Here is an 18,160-nt window from a genome sequence, read left to right as displayed (position 1 = left end):
GAAGGTTGCGTACTCAACAGTAGTAGCTAAGGAGAAAAAAAGCCACAGCTTGTTAGGAAAAAAATACCTGAAGGCAAAAACCAGGGTATAGTTTATAGATATACTGTAGGCTCAGCAACACCTCAAGACAATAGCCTGGCAGACAAACTGAAAGACGCTTTTGGGAGATGTTTTCAGAGAAGACTCTCTATGTCAAACAGTGTAACCAATTTCCATAAAATAAGGCCAATGACTAACAGAGTGATTGGCAGACTTCAGTTTTAATTCCTCTGATATGGGACACACTTGCAAACAAGCACACACGCATCCTCGGGTCAAATGTAGTTGATAGGTGTGAAAGGCATCACTCTGCACAGAGACACTGCATCAGTCTGATATACTGATACACCACGTCTTTCACTATGTCAACCTAATATCACAGGCCAGGGAGATACATGAATGTTTTTATCTTGGCATTTAAATGAGAATAGTTTTACCTGATGCTAGGATAAGGTGATTTTCCTTTTTGAGTCTCAACCAATAACCTCCAATAAATCACCCTTTTTTTCCAGTAGGGAAAAACAGGACTTCCCAGTGAGAGCAGAGCAGATGGACGCAAAAAAAAAAAAACAAGCAGAAAACTCAGGGCTGTTCGTTTTATGTGGGAAGCCTTTGTGAAAGCCTTTTTATCTTCATGATGTTGCTTCCATTTACTTTTGATTAACATCTGATCAAATACAATGGCGGATTGTCTGCTGGAGTTTTCTGAATGATACGCCTGTGCATCAAGTTGCTGTCAACTGGTAGTGCCAGGGATGGAAGGAGGGGGACAAAAAGAGAGAGAGAGAGAGACAGAGAGAGAGAGAGGAGGGGAGGAGAAAATAGAGAGAGGGAGGGTGGCTGCAAATGGCAGTTTCTGTGACACCAGGAGAGGGAGGGAGAGATGGAGAGGAGAGAGCAAAGAAATAGTCAGAGGGAGAGAGAGTGTGAGAGTGAGAAAGAGAGAGAGAGTGCAAGACCTGCAGTCCAGCTAGATCAGATTGCAAAAGATTGATAAAGCTAGTTCAGTTATTAGCAGTGAGGGAGTATTGTCCAGTTTTATGTGAGGGAGTATTGTACTGTTTTATAACATTTGGAGGATGTACTTCAGGCTGGTAGAAATGAAGAATGAGCAAAAGACCAGCTGAAGAAATTGCCTCAGAACATGGAGATACAAACACCTGAAATTTCCCTGGGATAATTAAGTGTTCGCATCGTACCAGGTTTGCACGTCCAGTTCTAATCTGACTGACTTGGTGCGAGGTTCTGGTGGGATTTAGCCTGGTCAGAAGTGCATTTTTTATCTCTGCCTGTATCAGCACCTGAAAAAAAGGGGGAGCAAGAGATCCAGCAAGGATGAAGAAATTCAAAGGGGGTCTGTGTCCTTTGCTGAAGCTGATGGAGTGGTATTCTCCAGTGTTAGAGTAACACAAAGAAGGAGCAGCTGTGGTGGCTGATGCCGAGAATGCCTCAGTTTGGCTAACAAGGACACGGGGAAAAGACATAACACCTTTTTACTTCTGCAGCCTGGAGGAAGACACACAGAAATTAAGGTAAGAGAAGACAAGGAAACTTTGTCTAGAACTTACAGTCTTAATGTCACATCTGTATTTGTCAGATATCACTGGTCTAAAGAGGAAGAGAGCAGGAGCTGGATAGCAATATTTAGTGTTGAGCATTCTCCCTAAGAGCATTGACACAGCCATCCTTAAACATCGTTTTAAATTAGACTCAAGTTCTCCCTGATAGCAAAGTATTCAAAGATAAATTCAAATATTAAGACAGTATCTATTTGTCCTAGCATTCCCCAAAAAAACGCAGTCTCATAATAGCTAAATGTTCTCAACATTTCCTCTGATAAGAATGTAAACACGACATATAAACACCGGAGAGTCAATACTCAGAGCTATGTTCGAAACACATTTCGAGATGGTGCGAAGCCAAAATAGCAAAGGATTTGTAACTTATTTATTTATAGTTTTCCTACAGCTTTTCTGTAGAATGGGGTGAAATACATTGTTTCTAATAATTATGATTTAGCCATCCAAATGCTCTCGTGCAAGGCTGCTAATTTAGGTTTTAGCATGTTTTTTTCAATTGCAAAGAAGGCATTGTCTTTTTGTGTCAAAGTGTTAAAAAAAGACGTTAAGTAACATTATAAATCAAAAATAAATTCCTGTAAAAGGTTAATTAGGTCTACGGGGGTATTCCTCTCTACATTGTCTCCATCAATATCACAGCTTTTATCTCGAAGGCAGATAGGAGAAGCATGGCAACTCAATATAAATTGTTTTGTGTTCAAATAGCTTTACCAAGTTGTTTAACAAAATCACATCAACATAAATGGAATCTGTGTAAATCAATCGATTGAGTTCAAATAAAAACCTTAACACGCTGCTGTTCTCAAGTGTTTCTTGTTATAAAATATATATTTTGGGTCACCGCCTTCAGCTCTATGATGGGATTTTTTGACAGTAATCGATTATGCAAATGACAAAAACAATCATGCCAATAGTATTAACAGGAGAATAACAACTTGAGTCAATGTAAACAAACATTTCCACTCCACCCTCCCAATATAACCTCACTGAACACCTTGATACTAATCCACTGGCTACTATTTCCTGGAAGTATTATAACCAAGTGTAGCATCTAATTTAGCATGCTAATACTGGAGGACAGATATGAGCAGGTGTGAATGGATGATTTTTTTTGCTTTGTGTACAGCACTTTTCTATTAGTGTTAAAGAAATCACTGATGTTAGGGTACAAAAGAGGCATAGATGAGGAGAATAAAGAGTATGCAGCCCTGCCTGGTAGTACAATGACATCATGCTGCTTTTGATCTCAGTTTATTCTACTTTGATTCAATTTTATTATTTGAAATGGATATGAGGTATGCAGAGAGTCAAACAGAAAATGCAAAATACAAAACACCACCAAAGGTACAATATCAAAAATAAAAAGAGTACAGCTTCTACAGCATTTGTTTACATTAAATAGAAATGTATTAAAAGTAATATAAAGAAACTTTTGTTCTCTAAGCAGCAAATGTCACATAAAACTGTAAATGACAGAGTTCATATTAATGCGTGCGATTCAGCCTTTGTGAAGTGATGGAACTAATTTAAAAACTGCACAAATAAAGATCAAAAAAAGGCGCAGGAGGGACTGGTTGATCAATGGGAAGCAGGTGTTTGAACAGAGGAAAAGGTACAGGTGCAGCCTACACAACAACTACACATTTTGTTGTACCAGCTGTTATAACAATAAGAGAAATCCAATCAGTTCTTTTTGCACATTTCTCTCTACCCCTTTGCTTAATTATCACCTGAGATGGCGTCTCTCAACACATGGGAAGGCCTACTGATCAAGTCTAAGAGCCTGCAGGTTTACAGACTCTTAACTTGTAGTGTCTGTGTGTCTTTGTCTATAGCATTTACTTATCATTGCATTACACAAAAACAGCTGTGATCCAGTACGTGAAACATACTGTCAATCAGACAACATCTCTGCATGGTGAAGGGGTGTTTCTTTCTATAGGAAAATACCAGCAGGTCACTTGAGACGAGATGAGTTCCACATGGTGAGCTATAGGAAAATACAATGTCACCTGAGCCTCAGCTCTTCCTTCACAATAGTCTTGGGAGGTAGGCCCGGATAGTAGTGGTGGAGCTCAGTTTCCTGCACACTTGCCTTGAGATGAAGTACTCTCTCCAGGTCCGGCTCCATGTTCCTTCCAATCCCTTCCATTATTTGGCACATCCAATTATCCATTCTATTCATCTTAATCAGCTACAAGCTTATCACCTTCCCTAGTTACTCCTCTCAACTCCCCGAGAACGCACACAGCAGACAAGGTCACAAAAGGTTATTCATGAAATTATTGGCTGTAGTGCAAATCACTCCCCGTGTCCTGCCTATGAATCAAAGATGAATGTTCTTCAGTTACTGATGCACTCTCAAGTTAGAGTGTTTGAACTGCAAAACAAGGTAACAATACAGATACAACACTGATCCATCTAAGATGTCTTTTCACACCGATTTGAGTGTTATTGCTTCATTAACATGCAGTCTTAGAGGTAGGATCTGGGAACAGTGAGCAAACAGTTGACCATACTGCAGAATTCAATACAGAATTGAGACAAATCATCACTTTCATATTGATTGGAAAGTTTTTTAAATCACAAGGACAGACCGACACAAGACAACAATTTTATTGTCACATCAATAAGCTTAAAGTAGTTATCTTTAGTCATTCCTGCCCCTAGAAATTACCTTTTATTGTTAAGGAAAACAGACAGGCTTTACAGTTCTATTTAAATTGGTGACAAAAGAACTATTAAGCAATCTAATATTTTGCAGGATTAGGGTTGTTATTAAATGCTATAGACAAAGACTCACAATGTTGATTATCTACACAGCCAGCATTTTGATTACATGTAATACAATGTAACCGTCATTAAAATGGCTACATGAACTACAAAATGCTCTTAAATTTCAATTGAAAGAACTGAAGGTTAACTAGATTTCTTACAAGTCATTGTGACTAGTTGTTGCTTAATCTAAAAGCCAAACTTAAAGGTATGGTAAATTTCAGAGCTATCTACACACAAAACTAACACCACAACGTCTCGAAAGAACAATATGATTTCAAGAGCTTCCCATGTACCCACAGCAGAGGCTTCCTTGAATCATTGGCACTTACCTAATGAGTCCATGGATACAGAGGGTTTTACTTTCATTAGACCAATTCACTGGACACCTGACACTTCAAACCACTGTATGACATGGAGACTGCGCACCATATAGGGTCTGCTCTGGTCATGTGAGTGGTGTAGGGATCAAGATGTATAATGGGAAATGTGGATACCATGTTCAGGCTCAATTATGTAACACAGTCATTTAGTTAGCCTAAGACTTAGTCTAATATAGCCAAGCCAACTGGCCGCTACATGGATGAGCCACACAGCTCAAACAGGCTTCTTATAAAACTGCATTATCATCAAGTGTAGAATACAACAACAGAGGGAAACTTAGTTTGGTTAACACATTTACTGATAAACATATATGGAAGGAGTGATGAAAAACGCAAGACTTGCAGGGCTATAAACTGTTTAGCTGGTATAAATATGTCGCCAGCAACCAGCTTGTAAAGTGCCACGTGGCTGGTTTAAGAATGTAAGGCACGTGTCATTATGTTTCACAACAATGTGATGTTTTGAAGATGACCTGCCGAGGGATTGCAGATGTAAACTAGCTCTAAGCTAACCCTGGTACAATGCATCAAATGGCAATATTTATGTTTAATATTGAACATGGCACCTTTAGAAAAACAATACAATCAAATAAATTGAATGAATCTACAGCCAATTAACTGGTAGCAGTCAGCTAAGCAAGTCAGTTACAAACTCACAGCCTGTCAAAAATATTGCAATGTTGCAATCAAACTCATTGATCTGTTTTCATAAATTGTTTAAGTTTCATTGATAACCATTTGATGATTTCTGGTGACAGGATTAGCTTGTGTTGTACACTATACAATTATATTATAAAAGAGAAAGTACAATGTGGGATAAAATAAAATGTAATCAAGCAAACTTTGAAAAGGATTTGAGGACATATGGCTCCAGTTTGGGAGAACTTACGCCAGTGTGTGTGTGTGTGTGTGTGTGTGTGTGTGTGTGTGTGTGTGTGTGTGAGGACAAAATCGGTGCATCTGTGATTTTGCAGACAGCAGGGAACACAGGATCTAAGAGCGCCCATGAGGGAACTGTCAAATCCTCAGGGTCCAATTCAGACAGGCAGAATCAGACTGGATGTGTCCAGGCGATAAAAGCTTTTTGCACCCAAAGGGGCCTCAGTCCAGTTCCCATGGGTAAAGCACCCTGAACCTAAGGTTCATCATCCAGAGCAGTGCCCAGGTTATCTACTGCCTGACCCCCAAAAAATGAATGGACAGCTATTCTGACAAATTTATTTCTCTGTAAACCTACATGTAGACACATATGGTAAAAGTTTTTTTGCTATAATTTTACTGCATCCTCACAACAGAATGGGGTCAAATAAACAGAGTCTTTCTCTCTCTATCCATGTTCACCGCATCTGGAGTAAGTGGAACACATACAAATCCCCTGTGACTATTTTTTAATACACACACCTCATTCCCCCTCAAAAAGTAGTGAAGTGGAAGGACAATAGCAAACATAGAACAGATAGAAGTGCACAGCTTGTCTGTTGTAAGTGTGATGTCTGCATGGCACGTTGTGGATAAACTATGAATATAACCAAGACATGTTGAAAGCCTACATGTGTTAGCCTTCCCTATCACACAAAAGACTAAAATATGACAGCCCTCCTTACTAAATGAACACCTACCGAGACAAGAGTTGTGACTCAAATGATCACATAATAATACAAATTAATGTAGGTGGTGACTTGCTTCATCTCCACAGTCAAAGTCATGCTTCTCTTTTTATTTGAAAGAGAAGCACACAGGACGTGCCATGTGAAAGAAGTGGCTCTGCTGTGAAGCCAGCTCTTCAGTTAACCAGCTGACATCAAAAGACATGAGGACCCTTCAGTGAGGGCCAATTGGATTTAGAGTCGTGATGTTTAAAAAAGATGGCGAGGAGCAGGAGTGTGAGGTTAACTGCAAAAAAATGTGTTATTGTATGAATTACTATTACTGATACTAGCATGGGAAAGTATAATGCTCGCACTGGGAGACAGGGAAACTAACATTTTCATAAATATTAACAATGTTGGACAAACTCTCACATTTAAAATAATCTCTACTGTATCCTGTTAAAAACATTATCAGAGACAGACCTGCAGCTGACACATTTACAGTAGATTCTGGATTTGGAAAAACCTAAATACTGACTGAACCTCATTTTTCAGATTATCAGATTTAAGTGACAAATGACCAAATGGCTTTTTTTTTTTTCAAATGTAAGGACTGAAACTAAACTTCAACCATTTATCAAAACTTAATTCAAATCTAAAATTCAAATCTAGTTAATCCAATGCATACATCTTTATATAACTTGCATAAAAGCATTTTTCACTCAAACAAGAACAGGTAAATAAAACTTTAAGTGATGGTGGTGAATTGGTCATTTGTGTTCTAACACAGACAGCTCATCCAGTGCTTTGTCTATTAATAACATCGGCCTTCTTTTAGGGCCAATAGCAAAACTACTATGAGTGTTACTTATGCAACAGTTTTTTCCAAAGCTTTTATGGTTTTTTATCTGGCGATGTTTCATACACAGGTATGTTATTATTTAACCGTTATGTCACTGAAAGAGGCTCACGTTGTTCTCTCCATCTCTCTCTACAGGGATTGGATGAAATCAAAAGGCTCCCACCCAGCTCCCTGTCAATGACTCACTAAAATGGAGCTTAGTGAGTGATCAAGCTGTGAGGGGCCTCGATCACACACTGGCCTGCCCTTCTGCTCTGGCCCTGCAGCTGGAGGCGCCGCCGGGAGCATGAGTGTGGGAAGGATCAATAGCTACAGCATCGTGTCATCTGAGGAAGAGGGCCTGCGCCTCACTAACATGCATGGCATGAATGGCTTTGGCAATGGAAAGATTCACACCCGCCGCAAGTGCCGCAACCGCTTTGTCAAAAAGAACGGCCAGTGCAATGTGCAGTTTGCCAACATGGAAGAGAAGTCACAACGTTACATGGCTGACATCTTCACTACATGTGTCGACATTCGCTGGAGATGGATGCTGGTAGTCTTCACTCTTGTGTTTGTTGTCTCCTGGCTCGTCTTCGGTTTAGCCTTTTGGGTAATTGCCTTGCTGCACGGCGATCTTGATAACCCAGCAGGAGATGATAACTTCACTCCATGTGTTCTTCAGGTCAACGGATTTGTGGCTGCCTTTCTATTCTCCATTGAAACACAATCTACCATTGGTTATGGCTACCGCTGTGTGACCGAGGAGTGCCCAGTGGCTGTCTTCATGGTGGTTTTTCAGTCCATAGTGGGCTGCATCATTGACTGCTTCATGATTGGAGCCATTATGGCCAAGATGGCGAGGCCTAAGAAGCGAGCACAAACATTGTTGTTTAGTCACAATGCAGTCATTGCCATGCGAGATGGAAAGCTGTGCCTCATGTGGAGAGTAGGGAACCTACGCAAGAGCCACATTGTAGAGGCCCACGTCCGAGCGCAGCTCATCAAACCTCGGATCACTGACGAAGGGGAATATATTCCTCTAGACCAGATAGACATTAATGTGGGCTTTGATAAAGGCTTGGACAGGATTTTCTTAGTTTCCCCCATCACTATTCTCCATGAGATAGACGAGGATAGTCCCCTGTTTGGGATCGGCAAACAGGACTTGGAGACGGCAGACTTTGAGATTGTCGTCATCTTGGAGGGGATGGTTGAAGCGACTGCCATGACTACGCAGGCTCGCAGCTCCTACTTGGCCTCTGAGGTCCTTTGGGGACACCGATTTGAGCCAGTCTTGTTTGAGGAAAAGAACTTGTACAAGGTGGATTACTCTCACTTTCACAAAACCTATGAGGTTCCGTCCACCCCCCGCTGCAGTGCCAAGGACATGGTGGAAAACAAGTTCCTAGTCCCAAGCTCTAACTCCTTCTGCTATGAAAATGAGCTTGCCTTCTTAAACCGTGAGGACGAGGAGGGGGATGTAGGTGGTGGAGGAAGGGCACTGTCAAACCTAAGTCCAGATCGAAACAGCAGACATGAGTTTGAACGCCTTCAGGCCACAAGGTCGTTGGATCAAAGATCCTATCGTAGAGAGTCGGAAATATGACCTTTATGGATTGACCAAGGGTCAAATTCAATAACTTCATCCAAGGGTAATAATGCAGAACAATGCAAAGTGCCATAGGAAAAGCTGACTACTGTGAAAGGATGGAAAAGAAGGGACGTACACAGCTTAGAGAAATGTGATAAAGAATGTCTACAATCAAGGAAAAGGCGAAAGAAAGACCTTCCTTAACAGCAACTTGAATCTTTTTCACATGGTCATTTTAAGTTGAGTGTTGAATGAAAGCAAACCGGCAGACAAAACAACAATGACAAACTTTTAGTCAAATCTTAGATGTAAATATATTGCTTAGGTAAGTTATGTTTTGTGTGCAGTATCACTTTATCAAAACATCTCTGAAAGTAGAAATTGTTTTTTCAACTTGTTCTTGAGCACAAATAATAGTGTTACAAGGCTACTCTTAAGCTCTCCTCGCATTGCTGTAATTTGCTGGACAGGCGTTCAGTGACACAGTGAAAATTTGTGCACCACAGCATTCAGATGCAATGAGCCATGATAAAACATCTGACCATGAGCCTCTGAGAACAAAGTAATTTAACCCTTCTTTTATGTATGGGTTTAAACACCCAGCGATTAATATATAGAGAGCAGGCAAAATGTATTGCACTATAAGATCATTACGGATATTGTTGAAGATTAATGAATTAGACACATTCTATTTATTATCTCTTAATGCCTCTTTTTTTTAAACTTATTCTTCAAAAACATCCTAAAGGCCACCAACACAATTATTTGCCTTCACTTGTCTACACATATAATTTTGTGAACAAATATGATATAATAATGTTTTATTTCATAATAATTAGGGCTGTCATTATTGACTAGTTAATTTGAATAATTAAGGTCTGAAATGAATACACTTATTTTTTTCAATTGCAATTGACTAATGCTATTTTGTCCAAACATTTCAGTTTTTTACTGCCTCTTTAGCTGTTTTTCATTTAGTTTTTGATCCATAACAAGTTTTTTTTCCCATGGCTGCGTTAATGTCGTAACCTTTAATCTATCAGATGGTCCTTATTTTATTTCAAAATAAAAGCAGGGTTGAATTCAAACAGCATGTAAAGTACTCTCAGCTTAAGACATTAGAAATATTTAAAATAAAGCCTTACAATTATCTAATGATTGATGAAAAAAAATGGAATCGTTTGACAGCCCTAATAATAATATATCATATATAATAAATACAATAAGTGTTCAGGTATAAAGAAACTTAAGCACAAGTAGTGGATAGCCAGCTTATTTGAATATATGTAGAAAAAAAAAGAATTTTTGCAAGACAGTCATAGCAATAAGCTTCATTCCACTTTGTATTGAAATTAGAATTGTAACAGACGAGTATAAAATGATCACACAAATGTTTTTTGGTCCTCTTTAAAACTAATCTATGCATACTGTGAACAATAATTTCCCTTCTGGGGATTAATAAAGTATTATAACAGGGGACAGAAACTCTATACAGTTCAGTTTGAGATTTAAAAAAATATGTTGAATAGCTTATATCTATACCCCACACTTACAAAAACAGCCCTCCTTGCCCCCCACCTAACTATGGTTAATTCAAAACTCTTTGTGTTATGGCAATTATTTTGGAATGATCAAAATGTTGTAGCCTACTTTCAGTAGCCTGCCCTATCCCCACTGATTAAACATCATTAGAGGGGAAAACTTAACGTCTATTAATATTGGTACGGACAGAGTCCATCTCTATTTCAAACTTATCCTTGCTTTACCTGAATCTTATGCGTATAACGGTACAAAATATTATCCAATAAAGACATGATAATAGAGCCCTTAAACAAGTAAAATGAATGTGTACAAGACTAAGTATAGCTTGAACATGTTATTGCTGTAATTTGATGGGACAGATTAGAAACACTGAAAGTAAATAGTTTCTTCCCCTTCCTTTACTCCTTATTTTGATTCCTCTAGCTTTTACAAAAATCACTTAGCACAGAAAGATTCATTTATTGAAGCAATATGCATAAAACCACTTCAAAGTAGATAACAACAGACTGGGAACAATACAAATTCAAGTACACTTTAATCAATTATTTGTAGTAAGCATGTTCATACTGATTCTCTTGTTATATGCTGAACATGCATATGTATAATTCTGGATTCACAGATTACACATGAAAGGTTTAGCATGAGGTAAATGACATTTATTGTTTGTTTGTTTTTTACTTGAATGCATATGATTACTGAGATATTATACCAAAGTTATGGTGTGTAACTCTGAAGTGTGAAGGGACTGTTATGATGGTAATGATCCAAAAACAGTGTACGCGGATTCTGAAAAAGTGATACAGATTCCAAAAAGGTACTTGAGTCTCCTGTATAAAACACATAAATGCTATTTAATGCTATTGATAAGCGCAAAGTCTGAACTTATCATTCACACTTCAACATGTTTTTTTATTCTAACTCTAACTTTTGGAAATTTTTCAGAAATTTAAGATTTGTGTAGAAGAAACATTAAGGATGTGAAAAAAAGGGTTAGAAAAACAAGAAAACAAAGAGGAAAACCAGAAGATGGTTGTTATTTTGGTCACAATGACTAATAATCTCCTAACAGTCATTTGAATCTAATGGTATGCTTGACTCTTTCTCTCGGTTAAATGTGACATTTTTTGACTAAAAAGAGGAATGCAGTAATATAGGGAACCTTTTGACTGATAATTAAAGAGCCTGTAACCCAACCTTAAATATTTATTATGCTCATTGCCTTCTGGGAAGGTTTTATAAAGTGTGTGACGCCTCTGCACCAACTCACTTAATTTCAGTAGTAAAAAAAAGTGATCTATGCTGCATCACAAAAACACATAATGTCATTTCTACAGAAGTCTTTTTTTAGAGATTATTTTAGCTTTGATGTTGCCCACCTGAGCCCTTCAAGAAGAAACCTCTTCACATGTTTTAGAAAAAGGTTTATAGTGTAAAAAGCATAGAAATGTTAATTATATATATATATATATATATATACACATAATAGTGAGCAGCCCAGCTGAAGAGGAACCTGCTTATTTTTATACAAAGCTCTTTTTGATAGATTACAGCTATTGATATTTTTCTGTTTTTATTAGAGTATCACAATGAAAGAACTATTGAGAGGCTAAATATGATTCTTCTCTCAATGATTTAATTTCTGTTGTTTGATTTCAAGGTATTTCTCTTAAAGGGATGATTGGAAAAACCTTTGACCTCTGTAGAAGTCTTCCTATGTCCAGCATAATGTCTACTGGGCTTTTGATTGAATTCAAAGTCATGGAATTATTTAAATTAAAAACTAACTGTGAAATATGACTGTTTTTTTCTCTTCTGTTGAATGGGGTCAACCGGTTTGAGCTGTATTGATACGTTAAATCCAATTTAAACCCTGAACATCCTCAAGCTCAATTAATGAATGAGTGAAGGGATAGCTGAGGCGTTGTATCACCACGAGGGGATGCTTAAGATGAGGGATCAAGATTGATGTAACTAAAGTCAGATGACTTTCTGGTCTTGGACCAATTACACAAGAAGGCTCATCAATTAATCACTGTGACACACAAACAACTAGCAGGGCCAGGGGCCTTTTGGCCTCGGAGAGCTGGGCAAGACCCCCACAGCTGACTTTGTCAGATCAATGGTGTAGAAACACGAAGTCTGCTGCCTGACAACTGAGGAAAACTAGGTAAATGTTTTCAACTGAAACTCACTATGGACCTTTTTTATAGGACATAAAAGACATTTTATAGGAAAAACACAAATAATCATAAAGCTAATGATGGCTTAGTTCTATTTCACTGTTTCAGTTGCAGGGTCCTGGTATTATGCATGCTGGCTCAACCTAAACCGTCATGGCTTACAAGAATACGACTGAGCCATCATCATATCACCTCTGTTTACAATTTTAAGAATTCAAAACACAGTTCACACTGTCCAATAAAGTGTTAGTAATGTTTGATATATTAAGTCAATAATAAAAAAATATAAAAGTACCCTATGACAATTTCCTTGTCAGCACAACTATATTTTGACTGGTTGCAAAGAAAACTTCTGAACTCTTTTCACAGGATCAATTACACAAGCCATAGCTAAAATAAAATAATTCAGGTTGGGGGGATTATGCCTCCCACAGTGAGTGTCAGTTGTAGGATTAACATGCTTGCCACTGGTTGTGCTGAGCTCAGGCGTTGGGTCCCAGCACTAACTGACTGGAATAATGGAGAATAATGGTGGAAGCGTGCGCCAGGTTTGATTATGTAACAACATCGGGACACTGTATGTTGGGCTTTGTGTGGCTTGGTGTCATACAAAGAATAGAAGTAATGTTTTAATTATTCGTGGTGGACAGTATTAATGAGCACCTAATACAGCAAGACAATATATATTTTTCATCAGTGTAACATAAAGTATATAAAAAAATTTATAGTTTTTCTCAGTCGCTTTGGTACATTTCTCAGATCAGAATTGAAATTCTCAAAACTACTTGTTCAATCTTCACATCATTGTGTCACTTGTGCACATCAAAAAAACAGTTCCTAATTTCTTTAAACAAGTTGCAAATGCTTTGGTACATCCATGCAAATTATTATGTACAATTCTCTGCTGTTTCCTACATTATCAATTGCTTATGTCATGTTGATCAAAATGTATTATAATGGGTCTGTTGAATAGTCTCACCCCCACAACATTTAGGCATTAGTTCATCGCATAAGTCTTTACATGCAAAATGGTTGAACAAGTTATCAAAATATGTCAAGCATATTTCTATACATTTCCATTAGACTTTTTTTCTAAATCTGTCCTGAATTGGTAAATTGCTCCCAGGTGAATCTTGACTTTCTCTAATGAAGGGAAATGTGTGAAGCATTAGATCAACCAATGATCAACCAGTTTTCTGAAATAGCTCAAAGGTGCATCTCATGAACCATCAACTGGCAAGTATATATACAATATAGCCGGAGCACAACACAATGTTACAATGTCTGACAATGGAAGGACAAGGAATTGGACGGGGTCAACAGCCAGAGAGAAGAAGAAGAGGAAGAGGAGTGAGGCTGCGTGGCGGAGGAGGTGGGAGGCAAAACAGAGGAAGAGGCAGAAGAGGCCGAGGTCATATGCACGTTCCTGATGAGATAAGAACCACACTTGTAGACCACGTTCTCAATCATGGGCTTACAATGGCCGAGGCTGGTCGAAGGGTGCAGCCAAATGTTGGGAGAACAACTGTGCCCTCAATAGGGGTGTGAACGGTTACAAAAAATTGTAAACGGTTACACAATGTCATTTTTTTCGTGTACACAGTTAACCGTTTTTTGTTTGTTTTTTATTAAGAAAAAAAAGAAGAAAATAGCGTAATAAACGGCCCGGTGCCTCAAAATAACAAGCCGGACTCTCCGTGTCTGTTTATGCCTTGCTGCACCCCAGTGAAGTGACGGGGGTTAGCCCCGAAGTTGAGGACTACAACTTCGGCCCTAGAGAAGATAAATAAGTCTCCCCTGTGCGCCCTGACCACGGTTGGAACGCGAAGCAGGAAGGTTAACACTCCGCTTAGTAATATGCTTAAATTCAGCGGGTTGTCTCGTCTGATCTGAGGTCGTAGTTGAATGGGCCTGACCCTCGGGACTGCGCAATCCCCCCTACCTGGACGAAGCGGAATAGGGCGGACAGGCAGTAAGGGAAAGGAGTGTGGCTCAATAACCCCCTCCGAAGATGGGGGTGAGAGAGGCTCACGGACTTACGTTCAACCGGTTACCGCCGTTGCGAAAGGGCGACATGGAAAGCCAGAACCCGCACAGGCATGTCCAAACAATCGCACGGAACCAGAGTCAATCCCCAGGAGTGCGGCTCCTCCACGCCGCACTTCGCAAGTCAAAAGTGAAACTTAATTGTTACGTGACGTAATGCCCGGTGGTCAGTTATCCAACACTTATCACGTGCATTTGTGAGCGCAGTAACGTTGTCAAAGTGGAACATTTGTAGCTTTATTCATCTCTAAATAAATAGTATGTGTTATTTTTGATCAGAGATGATTGAATGCGTGTCTCTAAAACATTTTAAAATAATAATTAAAAAAAAAAAATGTATAAAGGTTTTTGTTTACTGATTTTTCCTAAACGGTCATGATTTACTAACCGGTTACACGTGTACACTTGCACACCCCTAGTCCTCAATCATTCAGACTTTTCGTCGACAGAACAGGTATGTAATCTAACAATAGGCGCTGTACTGTAATACTGTATACTTTCTGTAATGCTTCATACAATATTACAGTATTCCACTTGCATTTTACAATATACAGTAAGTATACTTTATAATGTGACATTTTATCTTACTCAATTTTGTGTTTTGCATTACTATATTTTTTCCACATAGGACTGCAAGACAACTTCACAGGGGTGGCAGAGGGCCCCTTTTCACACCTGAACAGGAGGAGGCTATTTGCACCATGGTTGTAGAAAACAATGCCATAAGACTAAGGGAGATAAAGAGTGCCATTATAGAGGACAACAACATCTTTGAAAACATCCAAACAGTCAGCATCTCAACCATTGACAGGGTGCTGAAAAGACACCAAATGAATATGAAGCAGCTGTACACTGTTCCATTTGAAAGAAATGGTGAAAGAGTGAAGGCGCTGCGCTACCAGTATGTTCAGGTAAAACATGTATGAGCATGCAGTAACTGTACCTCACAGTAAACAGTACATCGTATAGTGATATACAGTACAGTAAGTGTGACCTTTACACATTTGCTATGGCTGTAGAAAAGAAGATGCAATATGTGCTGTATACATTTGATGTAACTGTATCTAGTCCAAAATGAAAATGCATGTAATTCATAAAACTAATTTTGTGTCTTCTGGATATAGCGTATAATGGAACTGGAAGCAAGTGAACCACCGCACAACTTCATCTACATGGATGAGGCTGGCTTCAACCTAACGAAACGCACAAGGCGTGGTCGAAATATCATCGGCCACAGAGCTACAGTTGATGTGCCAGGCCAACGGGGCGGGAACATAACCATGGGTGCTGCTATCTCTGAGAATGGGGTGCTAACGCATATTCCCATTATTGGGCCATACAATACAGAGCGTCTTGTCACCTTTGTAGACACTCTCTACAGGGATCTCATCCCTGAACAAGAGAGGGGTCAGATTGGAGAGGACTTGCCAAAGTACGTGATAGTTTGGGACAATGTCAATTTCCATCTCTCCAACATCATCAGGCAAAGGTTTGCGACCCACAACAGGATGCTGATGGAGTTCCTCTCCCCCTACTCCCCATTCCTTAACTCCATTGAGGAATTTTTCTCAGCATGGAGATGGAAAGTATATGATGGCCAGCCACATACACAGATGACCCTTCTGGCTGCCATGGATGCAGTGTGTGATGACATCACAGCAGATGCCTGCAGAGGCTGGATAAGACACTCTAAAAGATTCTTTCCACGCTGCATCGCAAGAGAAGATATTCATTGTGATGTGGATGAGAATTTGTGGCCCAACAGACAGGAACGTCAGGAGGTGTAGGAAGACTGCACTGTAATTCCTACAGGCTAGCACTGCATGTACAGTTTTCCCTAAGGAGAGTGTCCTATGTTCACATTTCTACTTTTGTTTTTTTCTTTGTGCTATGCAGTGCTGTCTTTTCCTTTCTGTATCTCAATGACATGGTCTGTCAACAAATTACAGTACAAAACGGTAAAAGCGTAAATGTGAATCTTGTCCAGTCTCTTGCAATCAATCTCCCACATACACTAAGGTGTAACTTACAATTTACAATAATTGTCATCAGAACTTTAGCCATAGTTTATATCAGAACACCCCTCCAGAGTACACTGTTATATTGACAACATGACTAAGCAATTTGACTGTCTTATCCGTACACAATGACACAAGGACTTGTCATTCTGATGGCACTGACATGTTCATTGACACAGATATTTACTTTTGAGAGCTGAACTAAGGATTTTGAGCAAGAGACTGGCTTTTGCAGGTAATCCATGGTGTTTTGCTATTTGTACGAATTGTTTTGAGAAATGCACTAACTGTTTTGCAAATGTCGAGGACGATTCGAGAAATGTACCAAAGCGACTGAGAAAAACTGTAATCTCAGAAATAGGGAAGTATCAGGTAAATATCAGTATAGCCAATACTCAGTTCTAAACAGACATCTGTCAATCGGCATATAATGTGGCATGGACCGATATCAGTAGCCAATGTTTGCTTATTTTTACGCATCAATTTAAATAATTCTGGCAAGCTCGTCCGCTAATACAGAGCGACATGTAGTTTATTAGGCCGGTGTTCAGGTGACATTTCAAGAGGAGGGACTACTGTCAACATTACTACTGTGAAAACATCAGAATAGTCTATTTGCTACATTGTTATTTTAAACATCAGTGTCTGCCATGATTTTCACACGAGATTAGACAAAAACAGGTTCTTTAATTAAGAGCATGTCTGGATAAACTCGGCCTGGTATGGAAGATGGTTGTATGTTATTCCAAACACTTGAATACAGATGAAATTGGTGTTGTGCTGGGATGGGTGAACTAGAACTTAAGTTACTTAAATCATCCTCAGCTGGTATAATCATTCGATAATGTACTGTGAGGCATCAATGTATTCATCCATGCATTGCATACATAAGGTGCAGAGCTACAATGTAGAGCTGGGGCAAAAATTGATTCTCAAAAGATTCAGGATTTTTTTATTACACTGTTTTTGATAATAGTGATGTCAGTGTTTTTTTTAAGATTTATTTTTGGGCTTTTTGTGCCTTTATTGTAGAGATAGGATAGTGGATAGAGTCGGAAATCAGGGAAAGAAGTCATTTAAGGACACCTTTCCGACAGAAAAGGACAGCTGTCATTAAAAGTAACACATGAACATGAACAGCAGCCAAAATGGTAACGGAGCGGAAAATGCATACCTTGTTTTCTCTTAAGCCTGGAGTCTTTCAGGTTATCAATAAAGCTACAACTCCACCAGTCTCTCTGACTGAACCAGTCTATAAATAAAGAACGTTTGGAGATATTTTCTCTCTGATGTTCCATCCTGACTGAAGAAGACAACCAGTGGAGAGTTGGTGTCATGTCTGTATGTATTCATTCTCATACAACCGCCTCATCTCATTTTTTAAGGAAGAACTTCAAAACATCAGCCACCCTCCACAAAAAGTGGATTGTGGTATTTGGATCCAGTGAACGGCGGGTATTGGTTTTAGGCTGGTAAATATGTAGCAGAGCACTATTAAGGTTGTCATTTATTTATGAAAACCTGCTTCTGTTAGCCGCAATAAGCTTGACCGCTACATCAGTCCGTTAATCTT

At 39.0% G+C, this 18,160-nt stretch overlaps 1 protein-coding gene across 1 annotated transcript; it reads left to right on the top strand.

Moving 5' to 3' along the window:
* The first annotated feature begins 791 nt into the window (after window positions 1-791).
* kcnj12a (potassium inwardly rectifying channel subfamily J member 12a) lies at window positions 792-12,110 on the top strand. The gene is made up of 2 exons (XM_020651390.2): window positions 792-1,571; window positions 7,364-12,110. Exon 2 carries the CDS (start codon window positions 7,515-7,517, stop codon window positions 8,814-8,816), a length of 1,302 nt encoding a protein of 433 aa, XP_020507046.1. The 5' UTR covers window positions 792-1,571; window positions 7,364-7,514; the 3' UTR covers window positions 8,817-12,110.
* The last annotated feature ends 6,050 nt before the right edge of the window (window positions 12,111-18,160 follow it).

Source organism: Labrus bergylta, chromosome 21 (genome assembly GCF_963930695.1).
Source record: "Labrus bergylta chromosome 21, fLabBer1.1, whole genome shotgun sequence".
Classification (NCBI taxonomy): domain Eukaryota; kingdom Metazoa; phylum Chordata; class Actinopteri; order Labriformes; family Labridae; genus Labrus; species Labrus bergylta.
This window is presented reverse-complemented; position numbering and strand designations above follow the sequence as displayed.

Coding starts and splice junctions, on each gene's coding strand:
- kcnj12a (XM_020651390.2), top strand. CDS start 7,515: ATGAGTGTGGGAAGGATCAATAGCTACAGCATCGTGTCATCTGAGGAA.